This window comes from Gobio gobio, assembly GCF_949357685.1.
Source record: "Gobio gobio genome assembly, chromosome: 16".
NCBI classification, from domain to species: domain Eukaryota; kingdom Metazoa; phylum Chordata; class Actinopteri; order Cypriniformes; family Gobionidae; genus Gobio; species Gobio gobio.
In genome coordinates, this window is record NC_137109.1 from 48,265,318 (window position 1) to 48,286,911 (window position 21,594).

Genomic DNA, 21,594 nt, shown 5'->3' on the forward strand with positions numbered 1-21,594 from the left:
GTGGAGTCCCTATATTATTAACAACTTAAGAAGTTCTGTATATACCCTGGACAGGTGATGCCAGGCGGCATATGACAGGTTGGGTCAAACCATCCTGGTATGAGGGAGACTGGGTTTTTAGGATAATGAAATTGAATAGCCTACTGAAATAAAAGTACTTCAATATAAATTTCATTTTATGAACATAAACTTATATTTTCCTGAAATATTTATTAAATAATTATTTTTAAAGGATTTTTGCATGGATGCTACTTTTTAAATATATGTAGGCTATATTTTAAAATCTCACGTACCCCCTGGAGTGCCTTCACGTACCCCCATTTGAGAACCACTTGAATAGGGTATATAACATACACGTTGTTGGTTTTGATACTTTAAATGTCAAAATAGTTTTGTCTGTTTTTGCCATAGATCTGATGGCACTGAAAGAGGCACGTCATCATGACCTCATTGAAAGGGAAGAGAAAGACGATAATGATAAACATCCTGATTCCATGACTGGAGAAAGATCGACACAGGCTAAAAAGACTTCCCCACAAAAAAGAGTTCAAAAGACTGAAACAAGAAGCTATTTCACCTGCCAACAGTGTGGAAAGAGTCTCAGATATAAAGGAAACCTTAAAACCCACATGAGAATTCACACTGGAGAGAAGCCTTACATCTGCCAACAGTGTGGAAAGAGATTCAGTGAAAAAGGAAACCTTATAGTCCACATGAGAGTTCACACTGGAGAGAAGGCGTTCACCTGCCAACAGTGTGGAAAGAGTTTTGCTCGAAAAGATAGCCTTACAATCCACATGAGAGTTCACACTGGAGAGAAACTTTTCATCTGCCAACAGTGTGGAAAGAGTTGCACTCAAAAAGGAAGCCTTACAATCCACATGAGAGTTCACACTGGAGAGAAGCCTTACACCTGCCAACAGTGTGGAATGAGTTTCAGACGTAAAGAAAGCCTTGACAGTCACATGAGAGTTCACGACAGAAAGAAGCCTTACACCTGCACTCTGTGTGGGAATGGCTTCACACGAGAACTAAGCCTTAGGGTACACATGCATATTCACACTGGAGAAAAGCCATTTACATGTGATCAGTGTGGAAAGGGTTTCAGACGTAAATTTACCCTAAATATCCACATGAGAAGTCACACTGGAGAGAGCCCATTCATGTGTGAACAGTGTGGAAAGAGTTTCAAACGTAAATTGACCCTTAATAACCACATGAGAATTCACACCGGAGAGAGCCCATGCACGTGTGAACAGTGTGGAAAGAGTTTCAGAAATAAGGATAACCTTAAGTGCCACCTGAGGATTCACTAGAGAGAGAACAGTTTTAGTTGTCATCAGTGTGGAAAGAGTTTCACAGACTATGAGAATCATGTGATAACTCACACCAGAGAGAAGTTCCTGTGTCTTCAGATTGAGAAGTTTCCCATATCAATGAGACCTGAAACGGCATTTGAAAACTCATTCTGGAATGAAATGCAGTGTTTATCAGTGTGACAAGGTTTCAATCAACTGATTTGTCTTTTGCCATCATTACAGATACACCTGAAAAGTCATGCAGATCTGAGGCTCACCAGGAAATATGTATCTGTGTGAAATTAGGGCTATATTCACATTGCAGCTGAACCTGACGTTCCGCTCAAATATTTTTGTTGTCTTTTTTTTTGCTTGAGGCTGTTCACGTGACCTTTACATTTGGATCGTATCAGATTCTCGTCTTCTACAAGACTCCACCCTGGACTTTTCATCACAAGTGATTCGCCCGTTCTCACTTATTTTATTTGCTTTTTTCACCTCTATTTTTTCTGGCTTTTGACACATTCCTACTGTATTTTTTCTGAAATTGAACAGGAGCAGCAGCAGCAACTACAGCAGGACGTCTCCATGGTATGTATTGAACTGTATTTGCTTAGCGGCTTGTCATGCACAAGTTTTACAACATTTGTGTGTGTTTACTCCTGGTTTATAAGGACTTAAAGTTAGCAGTATCAAGCGGAACGGTTTTGCACGTCATGTTGCTAACAAATCAAAGACATTTGAAGCAGTTTTACTCACCGCCTGCTTCCAATGCATGACTGTGAACCTTAATCGCTGGGACCGCTCCATCTTTCAGCTTTAGACGAACTACATATCTGGAGTTGAACCGAGCCTTGTTTATAAAACGATCGTCGCCAAAATGCAGGGAACAAACAAAAACACTTGCACAACTCCTGCTCCGGAAAAACAAACTCCATCCACTGTCCCATTAACCCTGGGATCTTTGGGAAGCTGTGCAGGGTTGTCTTGCCCTGACAACCAAAAACACACTTCTTTGGTGACATTGATTTCGTGAAGTCCTGTGACTGCAGCGCAGCTGATGACTTCCCTAAAGCTGAGCAAAGTGGGCCTGCGTTTGCTCTCTCGCTCTGCTCGCACTCGCCCTCCCGGGTGAAGAGCCCCTACAAGAGCTATGGGCCGTACAAGGATATGCCGCCCTCCCGGGTGAAGAGCCCCTACAAGAGCTATGGGCCGTACAAGGATATGCCGCTCTTGTTGACGTCACGCAGACCCATACTCGAAAAAAACTTGTGAGAAACTGGAAGAAGTATTTTTGCCACAGAAAAAAATTGTCCTTGTTTAGCATGGGAATCCAAGTCTTTAACAGTGTAAAAGACTTGCACAGTGAAACCCCCCCCCCTCCCCCCCCTTAAGAATGTTTCTATGGTTTCGGCTTAGTTTTACTGTGTTTATCTCTTTGTATTTATGATATATGATGGTGAATAATCAATGGTAAATTCGGAGAGTATGGCGGCATTTGTATCATCAAAACAGAGTTAATTAATGAAATAAACATTGAAGCGCTCCTCCCATCCAATAAATCGCAATAACCGTTGTGCTTTATAACTATTGATATGTAACAAAGTCTCAGATATCAAATTACCTAAATACTGTTTTGGTGTTGTGGCGCGAGATTGCTCTGCTGCAGCTCAGCTCAAGAGAACCGGCAGCGCAGAGCGCACGTTATGATCAGTTCGGCATTATGATTGGTCAGATCGCCTGTCAATCAAACTCCCGGCGAAGGGTGAAAAATCGCTAAGAAAAAAAAAACTGGAGAAAAAGAGAACTTACTGTCTCGTTCAAACCCAGAGCAGTTTCATGTGGCATTATTATCTGGATGATGTAATAGTAAGTTACTTTATGTAACATTATTAACTCGCTATTCTAAGGAAAACAAAACAGACGCAAGACCAAATCTTCTCTGATGATTCACTGAAATTTAACAGCCTTTGAAAGTACAGTGCAATATTAGGTACAGTTATGATTCATTTGAAACAAAACTCAAACAAAATAAAGCAGTTTGCAGTTATTGTTTGTGTCTGTCTAAGGATGGATGAAGTTTCTAATCGCTTTTCTAAAGACATTATAAAATCTTTAATTATGAAGCTCATACAATCAGACAGTAATTGTGAAATCTGAAATGGGGAAAATCATGAAATCACATACTAAACTGAGACTACACACAAGATTTTCTAATATATGATTTTATGGTTAAAACAAAAAAATATACACTCACCTAAAGGATTATTAGGAACACCTGTTCAATTTCTCATTAATGCAATTATCTAATCAACCAATCACATGGCAGTTGCTTCAAAGCATTTAGGGGTGTGGTTCAAACTCCTGAACTCCAAACTGAATGTCAGAATGGGAAAGAAAGGTGATTTAAGCAATTTTGAGTGTGGCATGGTTGTTGGTGCCAGACGGGCCAGTCTGAGTATTTCACAATCTGCTCAGTTACTGGGATTTTCACGCACAACCATTTCTAGGGTTTACAAAGAATGGTGTGAAAAGGGAAAAACATCCAGTATGCGGCAGTCCTGTGGGAGAAAATGCCTTGTTGATGCTAGAGGTCAGAGGAGAATGGGCCGACTGATTCAAGCTGATAGAAGAGCAACTTTGACTGAAATAACCACTCGTTACAACCGAGGTATGCAGCAAAGCATTTGTGAAGCCACAACACGCACAACCTTGAGGCGGATGGGCTACAACAGCAGAAGACCCCACCGGGTACCACTCATCTCCACTACAAATAGGAAAAAGAGGCTACAATTTGCACAAGCTCACCAAAATTGGACAGTTGAAGACTGGAAAAATGTTGCCTGGTCTGATGAGTCTCGATTTCTGTTGAGACATTCAGATGGTAGAGTCTGGCGTAATTTGGCGTAAACAGACTGAGAACATGGATCCATCATGCCTTGTTACCACTGTGCAGGCTGGTGGTGGTGGTGTAATGGTGTGGGGGATGTTTTCTTGGCACACTTTAGGCCCCTTAGTGCCAATTGGGCATTGTTTAAATGCCACGGCCGACCTGAGCATTGTTTCTGACCATGTCCATCCCTTTATGACCACCATGTCCCCATCCTCTGATGGCTACTTCCAGCAGGATAATGCACCGTCACAAAGCTCCAATCATTTTAAATTGGTTTCTTGAACATGACAATGAGTTCACTGAACTAAAATGGCCCCCACAGTCACCAGATCTCAACCCAATAGAGCATCTTTGGGATGTGGTGGAACGGAAGCTTCGTGCCCTGGATGTGCATCCCACAAATCTCCATCAACTGCAAGATGCTATCCTATCAATATGGGCCAACATTTATAAAGAATGCTTTCAGCACCTTGTTGAATCAATGCCACGTAGAATTAAGGCAGTTCTGAAGGCGGAAGGGGGTCAAACACAGTATTAGTGTGTGTTCCTAATAATCCTTTAGGTGAGTGTATGTCAGTGGGGTTCGAAGAACCAACTTTATTTTTCTTGCCCCATGGACAGATATTGTTTTCTTTTTTTAAGCACAAACTCACTTAATTTTTAGGCTTTTTTCAGAAGATAAGGCGATATCTTGCCATTTTTCCTTTGAAGTAAATCTATATTGGTTTAATAATTTGTTTGATATTTTTAATAGATTGCAGTGCAATGGCAAACATTTAAAAATAAAATCAATTACTTCCTTATAAAAATAGAAACAGACATATTTAAAGGAAAATATCAACACCTTTGCACTTATTGTACTGAGTTTATGCAAATTATCATGTGTGGTTATTGCAGCGCAAACAATTATTTTCAGTATTTTCGTCTTGTTTTCCACAAAATCAAGCAAGATACATTTACATTTACATACTTGCTTTCTGAATACAATCATCAAAATTAAGTGTATTTGTGCTTAAAATAAATACAAATTCAAAGAGAAAAGTTACTTTTTCTGAAATCACTGGCAATTTTTTTCCACTTCATTTTGATACATTTGTCAGAAAACAAGACCTAATATCTTCAGTCATTTAGCATCAACATTTAATAATGTTTAGATATTTGTTCTGGAAAACGAGACAAAAATACTGAGTAATAACATCATTTTTTTGCAGTGCATGTGCTTGTACAGCTCAGAAAAGTTCATTTCTTCCTGATGAGGTTGTTGCAGATCCAATTCATACCGTCCTGAAAACAGAGAAAATGGAAGAAGATTTAGGTGATGGCTTACTCCTCAAACTGCTGTAATGAGGTCCAGTGGTTGTTTATATGTGCGGCTTTAGCACCCCCTGCTGTCCCTCACCTGCACCCCCTCTCCTGTGACCGCAGAGCAGGCCTGGATCTGCCACACTCGGTCTCTGTACGTGTGCAGGTTCAAACCCTCGGCGATCTCGCTGGCTGGAGACGCCGTGTTTAAATCCTGTTTATTGGCAAAGATGAGGATGGGAACGCCTGCAAGGTTTTCCTCGTCTATCAGCTCAGACAGTTCCTACAGACGTACACATAGCATGCTATAAATGTATTTATTATGTATGGTTTATCTGTGCACATAATTATTGTTTCTAATTCATGTTCCTGGTAATCTTTACTCAGAATATCTTCCCTCTGATGATGAGGGCGGAGCAACCTGTCACTCACATGAGATCAGCCAATAGCAAACCACAACCATCCAATCAATTCCCCACAGACAAAATCAAGCCCCGCCCTACATTTGTTCTTGTTTGAGAAGCGCTTCACTCAGATATACACTCTATTGGCAAAAGTTTTGGGACGCCCCTCCAAATCATTGAATTCAGGTGTTCAATCCCTTCATGGCCACAGGTGTGTAAATCAAGCACTAGGCCTGCAGACGCTTCTACACACATTTGTGAAAGAACGGGGTGGGGTAAAGCGCGCCACCACTGGACTCTAGAGCAGTGGAGACGTGTTATAAATGTCTTTACTCTGATTTTTTGATCAATTTAATACATCCATGCATTTCTTTTTTATTCTTATTGACCCAAACTTTTGAATGGTGAATCAGGGTTTCACCAAAAACATTTTCAGCATTTATAATACAGTAATATGAAATGTATGTTATCACATATCACATAAAATTACATATTTTTCATGAAATTGTTATTATCTGTAGTTCCCTTACTATGCAGGGAAAAACTGTAATAGATATAATTTTACAGTGAAATACCGTTTATGGAAGTAAAAAAACTGTCATTCACAAAATTCCCTGTCTGACACTTCACATTTTATGGGTTTTAATTTTAATAATAATGTTTCTTCTTAGTTTCTTTCTTATCAGTTATGCACATAACGGATTTATGTTACATTCAATTAATGTTTATTAAGTGTCCTGAGAGTCAAATGACAGAAATCCCAGAAGTCTTTTGGACTCCACTGTATGTTTTCCCATGTTTCACTGTGTAATTTAACACAACTCACTGCTAACATACAAGGAAAAAACAACAAACAGGGTTTGTCCCCGGAAAAATCTAGGGATTGTATTTGCATTTAACTTCCCGTCTTACCAATCCTGTTTCCTCAAACCGCTTCTTGTCAGCGCTGTCTATGACATAAACCTACAGATGAACCAACAAACAAGTCTAGTTAGTTAGCAAACAGCAACACTTGACACATATAACTACACTCTAAAAAATGCTGGGTTAAAAATAACCCAAGTTGGGTTGAAAATGGACTAACCCAGCAATTGGGTTGTTTTAACCCAGCGGTTGGGTTGTTTTAAGCAAACATTTAACCCAACCGCTGGGTTTGTCCATTTTCAACCCAACTAGGGTTATTTTTAACCCAGCATTTTTTAGAGTGTAATGTATTTCTTTGTAGTATTGTGCAGTCTTTCTAAAATAATACTCACCAATAAATCTGTGTTTTCTAGGTATTTTTTCCAGAAAGTGCGGATCTTTCTCTGTCCGCCGATGTCCCACACATTCAGTTTCATCCCATGAGATGCCACGCTCTTGATGTTAAAGCCCTGAAAACATCTTACTAGTCAACATCACCCAAAATAACTTCATTTGCAAATAAAAGAATATGTAATTTGATATAACAGGCTCTGCATGTTACAACAGGCCCTGTTCCAAAACCTAGTGAGCTGCCTACATACTCACACACTCAAAAATGCTGGGTTAAAAACAACCCAAGATGGGTTGAAAATGGACTAACCCAGCAATTGGGTTGTTTTAAGCAAACATTTAACCCAACCGCTGGGTTAAAACGACCCATTCACTGGGTTAAAACAACCCAATTGCCATTTTTTAGAGTGTTGGCAGCATTTCAAGGCATCGACATGAAGGCTGGTCCAAAATCTGAGCTAGCATCGCATGTATCCTTTGAAATAATCCCATAATGCATTGGAATGAGTTTAGTAAAAAAAAAAATCTAACCACACAAACTGTGAGAAGTGTAAATAAATGAAAAATAAATTCAGTCAACAAATTCCATGGAACCTTTCCATTGTACAAAAGGTTCTAAAAATTGCCTTGAAAATGGTTCTTTTAAGAACAGTTGACTGAAAGGTTCTTTGGGGAACCACAAATGGTTCTTCAATGGCATCCCTGTGAAAACCCCCTTCTGGAACCTTTATTTTTAACAGTGATCTTTTAACGTATTCTTATAGGCCAAAACCCAGAAACGAGTTGCATTTTAGCACTTCTGGTTCAATCGTCCTGAAGTCAATGTGCTTTTGTTTAAACATTAAAGCAGCACTAGGTAACTTTTCAACCTTTATAATATATTTTCAAACCTCTTGTGATGATACATTGACTTACAATAGGTTGAATGACACGTCTGCCATCGCCTGACGGGGTCTGTATCGTTTTTAATCGTACTTTTAAACTTCGGGTTTCGGGTAGTAACTCGAGAAAAGAAAGAACTACAAAATTCGACTGCTTTACGGCATATACGTCACTTCCACCACCACTTCCTTAAATTCGGACGTGCGAGCCCAACTATAATTTGTTTGCCGAATGTTATAGTCATGGCCGAAGCAGCACAGAAAAATAAGAAAGCAAAGGTTTTGTCGGAGGAAAGCAAAAAGAGGAAAGGAGAAAGTGATCGGATTAAAGGCAGGACGAGGATCAACATTGGGCCAGCGTTTGCTCGTTGGTGTGAGCTGAAGGAGGAGGGGCTACATTCTTGCAAGTAAATACATATAAGACGTACAAAATCATATTTTAGGATACCTAACATGTCTGTGATATTGGTTTATTTGTCTTGCCTCAAGCTATAATGCAAATCGATTTTTCAAATTTGCAGATTCATCTAGGGTAGCTTGATATTATAATATTGACGATATATGGTTATTACCTACCACTCAAACATTGAATTGAAGTATCATATAGATTCTGTAAAACGGAAACCAATAGACTAGGCTACTATAATGACGCTGGCTTGTAAACGTGAGCATCGCGATCATTTGGCGTTTGAAAAAAATAAAACCCATGAAATTATATTCATATGACATGCTGAAACATATGCCACTGTACCTGGGATGAAGACATTTCACACGCGACGCAAGCAGAACACCTGCATGTGAACTCCATAGACAGGTGAACTCCTGCTGCAGTGTTCAGGGCTATCATAGTAACTATGACATAGTTGTCATGTCAACAAATGCACGTGCGATGCATCCACTGATGTAGAATGACAGTTTACGACAGTAGTAGAGGACAATACTGTTTCGCAACTGTAGGGGGACCCCGAGAGCAAAAACTACCTAGTGCTGCTTTAAAAACGTTCAATCAAACCCAGCAAGCAATAGTCGTCATTTCACCGTCTTGGTTATCTATAGACCCGATATCGTCCGGTTATGAGCCGGAACTTCCAGCCAAAATAACCTTAAATTTGGTTACATGGCATTTTTGCCTAAATAACTTCAGAGATGTGTGATATTCCATCATGTATGCAAAGTCAACAGTGATTACAAGGCGTCTGGTTTCATATGTTTGACATGTTCATGTTCTAGATGACTAGTCTATTCTTGAGCTATGGTTAGACGTCTATTAAATTTCCAATGACAGCCCAAATTTTGCCTTGTTTTAGCCTAGATGTCAGGGTTGTGTTTGGACGGCGATTAGGAGGTTTTTTTAACGCAAAATTGCTTGCTGGGAAGTTATCTGGTCTAAAATAATGTTCTCAGAACGTTAGCACAAAAACGTTTATAAATTCAGATTTTTTTTCAGAACGTTTCAGTTGGACGTTTGCCATTTTTAAATGTTACTACATGTTTCAGAATGTTCATGTTTGTTTCAGAATGTTCATGTTCAGAATGGGAGGTGTCTAAATGAGACTCCAGATGTTGTCGGACATTACAAATCATGTAAACTCATCTGCTCACTACTTTCACAGCCTCATTGTGTTTATAAGCAAAGTATTCCAACTCTAACTTTCAGGAGAATGTTCATTTATGAATGTTCATGTTTATTAAATAAAGACATGACGTTGAAGTCATGTGACCGTGGTGTATGGCTCGTTTAAAGCCTTTTTCAGCTTTTCTCTTCATTATCATGATGTACAAAACATGTAAGAAACTTTTGTTGGTCATGGAGCTTATTTTCTGCAATAATCCAAAAGCCAATGGAAATATCCTAGTGGGTTTTTGTGATGCTAATGCTACCTTCATGTGCTATTTGAATTATCCTAAATACAAGTTTCCTAGTTAAAAATTGGATATGAACGCCCTCTCATGTCGTATTTACCACTGGGAAGCTCTGGGATCATTCTGATACACAAGTTCCCACTTTGGGCAGGTCATAAACTTTAAACCAGTTTTTTTTTTATTAGTTTTTTCCATAGCAGCTGCATCACCTTGTCTTGTCATTAAAGTAGTGCATATTTACATATATGAAAAAATAATTTGACACTTATGTTTTATGTTTTATGAATGGGAAAATATCATTTTGGCTTTAATAAGATTTTCCCAATAAATAGGCCAGAATAAACCCGGTGTCCTCAATGATTCCTACTCTGCCCAATAACAAAGCACTTGCACAAACTCGTCGTAATTACGACTTCAGAAGTGGAAAGTAGGAATTTTCCAATAGCATGTAAATGCAGGATAACTTACGGGTCGGCCTATGATATGCAGCACTCAATAAATAACCAATATTTTGTGAGCTCCAGTGCTTATTCTTTTCAGAGCATCCCAGATTTAGCTTGGTAACACACTAATGCAAATTCTCCCATGGTCATTTTTATCAAAACTCTTTTTACATTTTTATTTATAAAAATTAAGTGTTCATCGGAGTGGTCCAAGATGGAGTTGTTGCTCTTGAACCACGAATGCAGCCAAAAAAAAAATACTGTTTTTTGGTTGAAATTAAAAAATTTAACAAATCCTTCCCTCGCGGGTCAATTTGACCCACATAGGAATTAATGGAATACGAAGAATGGTTCTTTCAGTGCACATAGAAAGCCTAAAAATACTCAAAATTCAAACTAGAAATGCTAAAACTTTACCAAAAAAGGATTTTATTATGTATACATGTGTATCTGAATGCACACTGAAGAGAAACTGACTTTAGGACCCAGCGGAACAGCTCATCCCTCCACATAGAGCTATGTGCCATCTAGTGGCAAGAGTCATGAAATATCATGTTATATTATCTTTTTTCCTCAAGAGACACCCAATGTGAGATATTTTGAGCTGAATTAAAAGGGTCACCTGTGAAATTGTTATTTCGATTAAAGTTGAAAGAATGTGAACAATGTATAAATTACTGTTTGTTAATTTATTGATAAAATCTAGTAATTTAAAGGTAAATAAAATAAACAATAACAAAAAACTCCAAACAAATTGCATTAAAAATGTTTAATATATATATATCAAAATTAAATGAAATAAACTTTCTGGACAAAAAAAAAAAAGAAGTATAATTTTAGGGCTTCGGGTGATTTTGATCTAGCCTGGCTCCGCCTTCCTACGTACTTCTGCTCAATTTTCATTTTCCTTCAGTACTCCGTCTGGGACTGCGGTATATTCTTAGGTTTCTTAGGTAGTGGCTGAGAACAGAGGGAGTGGCTGAGAACAGGGGGAGTGGCTGAAAACAGAGGGAGTGGCTGAGAACAGGGGGAGTGGCTGAAAACAGAGGGAGTGGCTGAAAACAGAGGGAGTGGCTGAAAACAGGGGGAGTGGCTGAGAACAGAGGGAGTGGCTGAGAACAGAGGGAGTGGCTGAAAACAGGGGGAGTGGCTGAAAACAGAGGGAGTGGCTGAGAACAGAGGGAGTGGCTGAGAACAGAGGGAGTGGCTGAGAACAGGGGGAGTGGCTGAAAACAGGGGGAGTGGCTGAGAACAGAGGGAGTGGCTGAGAACAGAGGGAGTGGCTGAAAACAGGGGGAGTGGCTGAAAACAGAGGGAGTGGCTGAAAACAGAGGGAGTGGCTGAAAACAGGGGGAGTGGCTGAAAACAGGGGGAGTGGCTGAGAACAGAGGGAGTGGCTGAGAACAGAGGGAGTGGCTGAAAACAGGGGGAGTGGCTGAAAACAGAGGGAGTGGCTGAGAACAGAGGGAGTGGCTGAGAACAGAGGGAGTGGCTGAGAACAGGGGGAGTGGCTGAGAACAGAGGGAGTGGCTGAGAACAGAGGGAGTGGCTGAGAACAGGGGGAGTGGCTGAGAACAGAGGGAGTGGCTGAGAACAGGGGGAGTGGCTGAGAACAGAGGGAGTGGCTGAGAACAGAGGGAGTGGCTGAAAACAGAGGGAGTGGCTGAGAACAGGGGGAGTGGCTGAGAACAGGGGGAGTGGCTGAGAACAGGGGGAGTGGCTGAGAACAGGGGGAGTGGCTGAGAATTTGTAATAAAGTGCGAGGGAAGCACAAGGGTTAAACTGTGCTGTTTCTATGAGTGGCTGTCGATGTAGAGCGTTCCAAATCAGAACAGGTTCCATTTCAGTTAGAATGCTAAAATAGTCTTTCAGATGGTTTCTTCCTGTCTTAGTGAGCAGTTCTTAAGCTGCAAACTGTACCTGGACCAAACCTGGACTGGAGCAAGCTGGACTAAACCTGCTCAAACCACCAGTAAACGCGTGCTGGTTTATGTCTGGCTTTTGAGCAGGGATGATTTGTGTGTGCTTAGACGCACCTGTGTTGGCGTGATGGTGCTCACGTCCTCAGAGGCGAGACACTTGAGCAGTGTGGTTTTACCAGCGTTGTCCAGACCCAACAGAACTAATCTGAGCTCCAGCTCTGTGGATCCCTTCAGCTTCTGCATTACCGACAGCAAACCCTGAGGAGCACAAACACTCACATTATTTGAGCATGCTGAGTTTCTACAGTTAAAAGTTGCACTTTTTATTGTTATGATTCTAGAAAGGAGAAAAGGGGGAGAACGGGATCAGAAAATATTTATATTGACTAATTTGTAACATTCTAGGATCATTCACATTTATGCTTTTACCCACCACTTACATTGCATTCAAAATTTACATTTATCAGTTCATGCATTCCCTGGGAATCAAACCCATGACCTTGGCATTGCTAGTGCCACGCTTTACTATTTTATCTTTATTAAAGCTGCTTGGGTTTTTATTTTTTACAAGCACAAACTAACATTCCCGTAACATTTTGGGAACCAAAAATTGTTAGCAGGCCTGATCATACACCCGGTGCAATGTGATGCCAGGCGTGACGCAAGTGTTTTTTGCTAGTTTCAGCCCAACGCATAGGATTGAGCATCGAGAACCGGTTCCAACTTGGAACCGTTTAAAAAATAACGATGCCATTGGAATCGTTTAGATTTTTTTTTTCCGATTCCGATCATCGGTTCCAAACGCGCAAGTTTTGGTTTCCATAGTGGCCACCGGATTTCCGGAAGTGCTTGCTGCGCCCGTTTGTTCTGTTGCAGCCATGGAGCACGGTACACTCTAAAAAATGCTGGGTTAAAAACAACCCAAGTTGGATTGAAAATGGACTAACCCAGCGATTGGGTCGTTTTAACCCAGCGATTAGGTTGTTTTAAACAAACATTTAACCCAATCACTGGGTTAAAACAACCCAATTGCTGGGTTAGTCCATTTTCAACCCAACTTGGGTTGTTTTTAACCCAGCATTTTTTAGAGTTGAAGCGGCTCTGAAAAGTGTGGCTTTATTTCCCTTAAAAGTCCCATGGCATGAAATTTTCATTTTATGAGGTTTTTCAACATTAATATGAGTTCCCCTAGCCTGAATATTGTCCCCAAGTGGCTAGAAATTTTGATCGGTGTAAACCCGAGTTCTGGGGGTCTTTCTCTGCCTTTGAGAAAATGACAGGCCAGACGAGCCAATCTTGAAGTCTCCTGTTATGAAGTCATAACAGGAACGGTTACCTCCCTTTCCTCCACCCAGAGAATTTGGCACACCCATGGCATGCGAGCACCATATTTGTTTGTCCTCGAGAGATCATGGCTTGTGAACGAGTGAATGCTGGCAGTTTCTCAGTGTTTGGATGTATAAATGAAAACATAAGTCTTTTTTCAGTTCCTTCTGATCTGTGATCAGTGATTTCTGATGTGTAGCTAATTATTCAAGTTCACACAGAACTTTATTATTCGTGCACACGCTGAGGCTTCTCTTTCTCCTGACAGAACGGTGTTTTCGTGTTTTCTATCTTGTGAGTCAGTGTTTTTGTACGTCCTCATCGCGTCTATCTGTTCTAAAATGTGCATATAGTCGTGAGTTTCTGCTCAACATTAGCAGACTCACATCTCTTTAGAGATAAACCTCACGCACGCCGAAGCTCGGGCTGCACTGGCCGGTCGGCCTTCAACATCAGCGACCCCCAGTACTGCATCTGGCCCACAGCGGAGGCACCAAACCGTGAGATTGTAAGCGTGAACATATCCGGGCTAGCCAGCTTTCCCCACAATAAACTGGATTACATTCGATTACTGCTGTTGTGTATTTGTTTGCGCTGTGTACTCAATGCGCATCACTGACGCTTTTCATATGATAGGAAAATATCTAAAAATAATGCTATAATCAACACTTACTCGTAACTCGTTCATATCGACAGCTGTAATGGTACATTACATGTGTTACAAAGTTGGTAGAATAATGATGAAGACGGACTCGGCGTGACTGGGACTCGTGTTTATTCAGAACTCTCAGATACAAACACAATAAACTCCCGTTGACAGCGCTCTCACAACTCAGTAGCTACTATAAATAACTTTGTTAGCAATCACTCCGTCTCTGGTCCGTGATATCCGGTTCGCGAACGAATCATTCTTTTGAACGGGTTCTTTTTAGTGAACCGAACCAGTTCACCAAATCGGACTGAATCGTTCTAAACGGTTCGCGTCTCCAGTCAGCGCTGATCCATAATTTACTAGAGTTACTAACTTTCTGACATGAGTGACAGTCCCTCTGACTAGAAATAAACGAATAACCTGTAGAATATGCTGTAACTACAACAGTTCACTGAACTGAGACTAACAGAACTGATGAGAAGTGAACTCAGGTCCATCCGTCTCTCTGGCAGACTCGTGCCTCGTAGACCTCGTTAAACCACGCCCCCTCCGCTACAAGATCTGATACTCATTTCAAATGCGTGATGTCAGCCAATCACAACAGTGGGCGTTTTTACTGAAGTCTCACAGCAGACACGCTTCATGAAACAGGGCATTCAGCCACAGGGCAAACAGCAGTACAGAAAAAATGCCTTTTATTTCTAAATTATGACATTTTATGATGTAAAAATCATACTAACAATTAAGTACACCTCAGGAAACATTATAAAATAATAGAAAAATGCCATGCCATGGGACCTTTAAAAAAAAGCCTGGGTCGGCACAGTGCAACACATGTGACAAACGTATTTCTTGCACGGGAGGATGCACTACAAATATGTACAAATATGTGGTGTAACGTTACAAATTAACGAGTGTAGCGTGTTTGACATGCTGCGCGGGTCCACTGTCTCGTCCTCCTCGGGCAACCCTGCGCTAACCAACGTTATTAAAGGGATAGTTCAACCTAAAATGAAAATAAAGCCATCTTTTACTCACCCTGCTGTTGTCCCAATGCCCTATGTCCTTCTATCTTTTTCGGACCTCAAAAGCAGAAAAAAATAAAAATAAATAGTCCTGCACGCGCTCCGTTCCTATTATGGCAGTGAATAGCGACCAGACTAAAACATTACAAAAATATACAAATGTATCACGCAAGAAACCGTATTATTCAGTCAAAACACTGAGCTCGGCCGTTACTCTGCGCACTCAGAGCCGTCAGCAGGCGCCAGCGCCGGCGTTCATGCCTGCTATAACTCGCATTTCATTTGAGAAAACTGTCATATCATGAACACAGACACTCAAAGCACTAACCACTAACCAACGTGGCTGAACGACAGATTTGCTACAGTGCGGTTTCGGGAAACAGTCGTGACTAGCTAGTTGATTTCTTCAGCGATGTATCGTACTATGGTAGTTCAGAAATTATTTACGACGTTGTATGGGAAACGCACACCTGGAGGTGAAAATGAGAACTGCGTCGGTAGGGATGGGCATCGTTTTGATTTGAACGATTCCGATTCTTACTTTCCATTTCGGTTCTTTTCGATTCTCGATTTCGATTCTTTGAGGGGTGGAGTCAAAATATGTCACAGGCTCATTTCACAGAGGAACATTTTATTTTGATTCAATAATGAGTTTTAGTTTTGGGACTTTCTCCGCTGGCATTTTTCCCTGCTTTGCTGCAAAGGTGAATGGAGTTTCACAGCGAGTTTATTGCTAAACCGGTGGAGTGCCATATATATTACCATTTTGTAGAGTGATATTTCTATGGATGAGGAATTTGATAAACCAGCGTTATTTTAACAGGCTATCATTGATATTCTATTACAATTTTGATTTAAAGTTTAAATAAACCCGTCTCCGGTGTGATGACTCCCATCTTTCGAATTTTGCACTTTAATAATTGTTTCATCAATACGGCATCCTCAATAAATCCGTGTCCGGCGTGATGACTCCGATATTTCGATTATTCCTATTTAATAATTATTTAATCGACACATCATCCTCAATAAACCCGTCTCCGGCGTGTTGCCGCCGATCTTTTGAATATTCCGATCTAATATGACCTCTGACCTGTAAAGTTGCCAGAATAATAATCATACGCTGTTTGTTAATTGGCCAGAGGAGAACTGGCACCCCGACTGAGCCTGGTTTCTCCCAAGGTTTATTTTTTTTCATTATGCTCCTGATGGGGTTTTGATTTCCTTGCCACTGTTGCCTCTGGCTTGGCGTGCTCAGTTGGGGACACTACATTTTTCAACTAAAATAAATCTAATTATTAAACTAAATTAACCATATAAACTAAATTACTGATCTAATTACAGATCGAAAGCCCACATATCGAAATCAGCAATCAGTCACTGTATGATAATTGAAATAAGTTGATGACATCACCGCTTTCTCCAGAACGGCTATATGGCTGAATAAAATTCTGTTGCATTATTTTCCTGTTTTAACACTGTGAAGCTGCTTTGAAACAATCTGCATTGTTAAAAGCGCTATATGAATAAAGTTGACTTGACTTGACTTGACTAAAAGTGGTTCTTGGCTCGTAATCATAGGGGAACCACTTTAAAGGGTTAGTTCACCCAAAAATGAAAATTCTGTCATTAATTACTCACCCTCATGTCGTTCGACACCCATAAGACCTCTGTTCATATTCAGAACACAAATGAAGATATTTTTGTTGAAAGCTGATGGCTGAGAAAGGCTTCAGATAGGCCTCCATTGGCATTCAGTACATTTATAATCCCAAGACCCATAAAAGGCACTAAAAACGTCGTTACAAAGTCCATCTCACCACAGTGACTCTACAATAATTTTACGATGCGACGACAATAGTGTTTGTGCGCAAAAAAAAAATCAAAATAACACCTTTATCCAATTTGTTCTTGTCTTCCGTGTGTGCCTCCACGACGCATGCGCGAGAATATGACGTAGCGCCGGCGTTCGGGAATCCATGAAATGCACACTTAAGCCCCATTTTGAGAACTACGCTGAGACCTAAAGCACGATCAATGTAGAATTCAACAGCTTAGACACGCGAGTCTTCCTCTGCTTGTAAACAAATCGCTTCTGGGTCATGTGTCCGAACGCCGGATCTGCGTCATATTCTCGCGCATGCGTCGTGGAGGCACACACGGAAGACAAGAACAAGTTGGATAAAGGTGTTATTTTGATTTTTTTTTTGCGCACAAACACTATTGTAGTTGCATCGTAAAATTATTGTAGAGTCACTGTGGTGAGATGGACTTTGTAACGACGTTTTTAGTGCCTTTTATGGGTCTTGTGAGTGTAAATGTACTGAATGCCAATGGAGGCCTATCTGAAGCCTTTCTCAGCCATCAGCTTTCAACAAAAATATCTTAATTTGTGTTCCGAAGATGAACGGAGGTCTTACAGGTGTCGGACGACATGAGGGTGAGTAATTAATGACAGAATTTTCATTTTTGGGTGAACTAACCCTTTAACTCCTTAAGCTGCATGAGGACGTGCCCGGGTTGAAGCGCTATTGGTGCTGTATAGCACCAAATCTTGGTGCTTCAGTGGTTCTTCACCTGGGATGACTGATACCCCTTTTCCACTGAGGCAGTGCTGGTGCTGGTTCGGAGCCAGAGCCTAGTTTCAAATCGGTTCTTTGTCTTTCCACACCCAAAGCACCAGCTCCGAACCAGGAGAAGTGGTTCTTAAGTAGCACCAAATCATTGCTGGTCTAGAAGCAAGAACCGTTTGTGTCAGGGGCTGGGTTACCGTTACACTCTAAAAAAAAAGGTTCTATATGGCACCAAAAAATGGTTATTGGCTCGTAATCATAGGGGAACCTTTTTTAGTGCTATATAGCACCGATTTTGGTGCTTCAGTGGTTCTTCAGAGGTTCTTTGACTAAGGTGCTATATAGCACCTCTGAAGAACCACTGAAGCACCAAAATTGGTGCTATATAGCACTAAAAAAGGTTCCCCTATGATTACGAGCCAAGAACCATTTTTGGTGCCATATAGAATTTTTTAGGGTGAGATGAACACAAACTTGAGATCCGCCATTTTTTAATGGAGCTAATAGCTGCTCAATTGTAATCTCCGTCTATACAAATTACGGCGAGCTGCACGAATGCGTTGGATTCGTAAAGTCATGTGCATCAATAGTAACGCAACGTTCGCCATTGTTTATGGAAGGCTTGTTCGAGATGCATCGGTGTTGTCCAGACTGAAGCCACGTTTCTAGCATCTGTAAAACGACATTCTACCATCTTAAAAATATATCTAAATTACGGCACATGCTCTCAATGCAAAATGCTGAACAGTTAGTTCATGCGTTCATGACCTCAAGGTTAGATTATTGTAATGCTCTACTGGGTGGTTGCCCTGCTCGCTTAATAAATAAACTCCAGCTGGTCCAAAACGCAGCAGCTCAAGTTCTTACTAGAACCAGGAAGTACGACCATATTAGCCCAGTTCTGTCAACACTGCACTGGCTGCCTATTAAACATCGCATACATTTTAAAATCTTACTTATTACTTACAAAGCACTAAATGGTTTAACTCCAGTACTTGAACGAGCTCTTAACACATTAAACTCCATCACGTCTACTGCGCTCTCTAAATTCTGGCCAGTTGATAATACAGAGAATATCCAAATCAACTGCAGGCGGTCGATCCTTTTCCTGTTTAGCTCCTAAACTCTGGAATAGTCTTCCTAATATTGTACGGGAAGCAGACACATCTCTTTACTATGGCATATACATAAAACACTTTTTCAATTAAATGATTGTTAGGCTGCATTAACTAGGTCAGCCGGAACCGGGAACACTTCCCATAACACCTGATGTACTCGTTACATCATCAGAAGAATGGCATCTACGCTAATGTTAGTCTCTCTGTTTTATCCCGAGGTTTACTGCAGTCAGCCGGATCCGGGCCGTATCCAGATCAGATGGTGGACCTGCGACCAGACATGACCAACACAGGACCCTGAAGTGACTGCAGAGATCGTGATTAGACTCCCCCTGAAATTGCCACATCGACACGGCATCTCAATAAACCCGTCTCCGGCGTGATGACTCCGATTGTTTGAATCTTACAATTTAATAATACTTAAATCGATACATCATCCTCAATAAACCCGTCTCCGGCGTGTTGCCTCTGATCCTTCGAATATTCCGATCTATTATGACCTCTGACCTGTAAAGTTGCCAGAATAATAATCATACGCTGTTTGTTAATTGGCCAGAGGAGAACTGGCACCCCGACTGAGCCTGGTTTCTCCCAAGGTTTATTTTTTTTCATTATGCTCCTGATGGGGTTTTGGTTTCCTTGCCACTGTTGCCTCTGGCTTGGCGTGCTCAGTTGGGGACACTACATTTTTCAACTAAAATAAATCTAATTATTAAAATAAATTAACCATATAAACTAAATTACTGATCTAATTACAGATCGAAAGCCCACATATCGAAATCAGCAATCAATGCCTCACTAGTGTTGCTGAGAAAGATGTGACGTATACAGTGACGTAAGACCTGGCTCTGTGGCGGCTCTCTAGCCCGTGGAAAGGCAAACCGGTTCTTAGAAGGCTCGTCAATCGAACCAACTCCAAACTGGCACTAGCACTGGTTCTGAACTAGCACCCGGTTCATACTGGTGGAAAAGGAGTAAGTGCTATATAGCACCGCTACCATATACAGAACATGTTAAGATTTGGTGGTTCCCCTATGATTACGAACCAAGAACCACTTTTAGTGCCATATAGCACCATTTTCTTAGAGTGTAAGTAGCAGTAAGTAAACTGAGATTAAGCCTCGTTCTGAGGTGAACAGATTAAGCAAATAGCATTATGCCTCAGCAAATTTACTCCAGAACATAAAGTGTGTATTTAAGACACTGGCAGTGTATATTTGTTGTCCAATTGTGTAACTGTCATTGGAGATTCAGACTCTGAGAGTAAAACACAGACCCCATTCATGTGGTTAAGGCTTAGAGTAATGAGATTTATCTGGGTCATGTGACCCATCTCTGATTGTTATATAAGGCAATGCTAATCGTCCCAGAACACTAAATTGTACTCAAACCTAAAGCACACAGAAATCATCCAGATTATTCAACATATATCTTTATATTTATGTATTTGGCAGATGATGTATCCAAACTTACTCAAACTTTAAAAAAAATTCGATTCCAAAAGGTGGTTTTCACTTCCCCAAAGAACCTTTCAATGAACAGTTCAGTAATTTTACTAATCCGAAGAACCTTTTTTCCACTCTTAAAGAACCTTTTGTGGGTCCGTGGATGTTAAAGGTTCTTCATGGAACCAATGATGTCAGTAAATAATATTTTACTTTGGGTGTTCTGGTCACAAAGGTTGTGTGTGGTTCTACTGACGCAGAGAAAGTGATAAACATACCTTTGGAGCTTCGCCCATCTTGACTTCTGTCCCGTCCCGCTGTCTTACATTCCTCTGTTGTCTCTGCAGGTTTAAGGATGTGTGTGCGCTGACAATCCCTCTGCCATATTCAGGGGTTTGTGAGTGTGTGATGGTTATTGTGTTGAGCGAGCGCAGAAGACGTGCAGAATGAAGGATTAGGAAAGACGGAATTAGTGTCTCTCTCTCCCACCCCCACTGAGACTTTACAGAATTATCTCTGACTTACTAACCCTGCTAACTAGTTCTACTGGGTAAACACTTTTTCACTAGAGTATTTCATACATTTTTAAAAATTATATTATCATTTATGTAAAGACATTTAGGTCAGGGGTTTTCAAACTTTATGATGTCAAGGACCCCCAAATATGATGAACTTTTATGAGGGACCCCCTTCCTAAAATCCATCTATTTTTATGTACGAAAAAACATTTAAACTGTCAGATAAATAGTAAGTGTGACATTATAAATACAACATATTGTTTCATACATTTTCTGGGGACCCCTTAGAACCTTCTGGAGGAACCCTGGGGGTCCCCGGACCCCAGTTTGAAAACCCCTGATTTAGGTCACACTTTAGAGTAGGGTCCAATTCTCACTATCAAAAAATTATACGTTTGATTTAATTAACTTTTTTATGTCAACAGGTTCCACGTAACTGGGTTATGTTGAATTGAATTAACATTGTTTTTTTCAGTGAACTTAAATTTTATATATAAGGTTAATTCAATGCCATTTAGTTGAATCAGGTTAACATTGTTAATTTTGTCCAAAACAATTAAGTTCAATTATTCTAAAATGAATATCAAACAAAAACCAAAACAATTAATCAATTTTAATTGAATATTTTTATTTAGTGAACAAACATTTACAAATGTTATCCAAAAAGAACAAATCTTATT

General features: G+C 40.4%; 2 protein-coding genes across 5 annotated transcripts in view; one reads left to right on the plus strand and one right to left on the minus strand.

Moving 5' to 3' along the window:
• Nucleotides 1-21,594, plus strand: part of LOC307139892 (glutathione S-transferase P-like) — a 729,649-nt gene that overhangs the window by 121,217 nt on the left and 586,838 nt on the right. The window lies entirely within an intron of this gene.
• LOC307139894 (ADP-ribosylation factor-like protein 3) lies at nucleotides 3,158-20,861 on the minus strand. 4 transcript variants are annotated; one of them, XR_013818187.1, is made up of 8 exons: nucleotides 20,675-20,839; nucleotides 15,277-15,321; nucleotides 12,375-12,518; nucleotides 7,154-7,270; nucleotides 6,810-6,860; nucleotides 5,591-5,776; nucleotides 4,845-5,475; nucleotides 3,239-3,555 (listed from the first exon to the last, which is right to left on the minus strand). XR_013818187.1 is itself a non-coding variant. In XM_079839042.1 (7 exons), exons 3-7 carry the CDS (start codon nucleotides 12,501-12,503, stop codon nucleotides 5,431-5,433), a joined length of 528 nt encoding a protein of 175 aa, XP_079695168.1. In that variant the 5' UTR covers nucleotides 12,504-12,518; nucleotides 15,277-15,321; nucleotides 20,675-20,861; the 3' UTR covers nucleotides 3,241-5,430. The 4 variants fall into 4 exon arrangements, 2 of the variants coding, with proteins under 2 accessions (XP_079695167.1, XP_079695168.1); XR_013818186.1 differs by lacking the exon at nucleotides 15,277-15,321 and having other exon boundaries at nucleotides 3,164-3,555; nucleotides 20,675-20,861; XM_079839042.1 differs by having other exon boundaries at nucleotides 3,241-5,475; nucleotides 20,675-20,861.

Excerpts from the sequence above, each read along its gene's own strand:
- LOC307139894 (XM_079839041.1), bottom strand. Across the intron at positions 7,271-12,374 it reads GCACCATCACGCCAACACAG|GGCTTTAACATCAAGAGCGT; the intron begins GTGCGTCTAAGC and ends AGATGTTTTCAG. Across the intron at positions 6,861-7,153 it reads TAGAAAACACAGATTTATTG|GTTTATGTCATAGACAGCGC; the intron begins GTGAGTATTATT and ends GTTCATCTGTAG.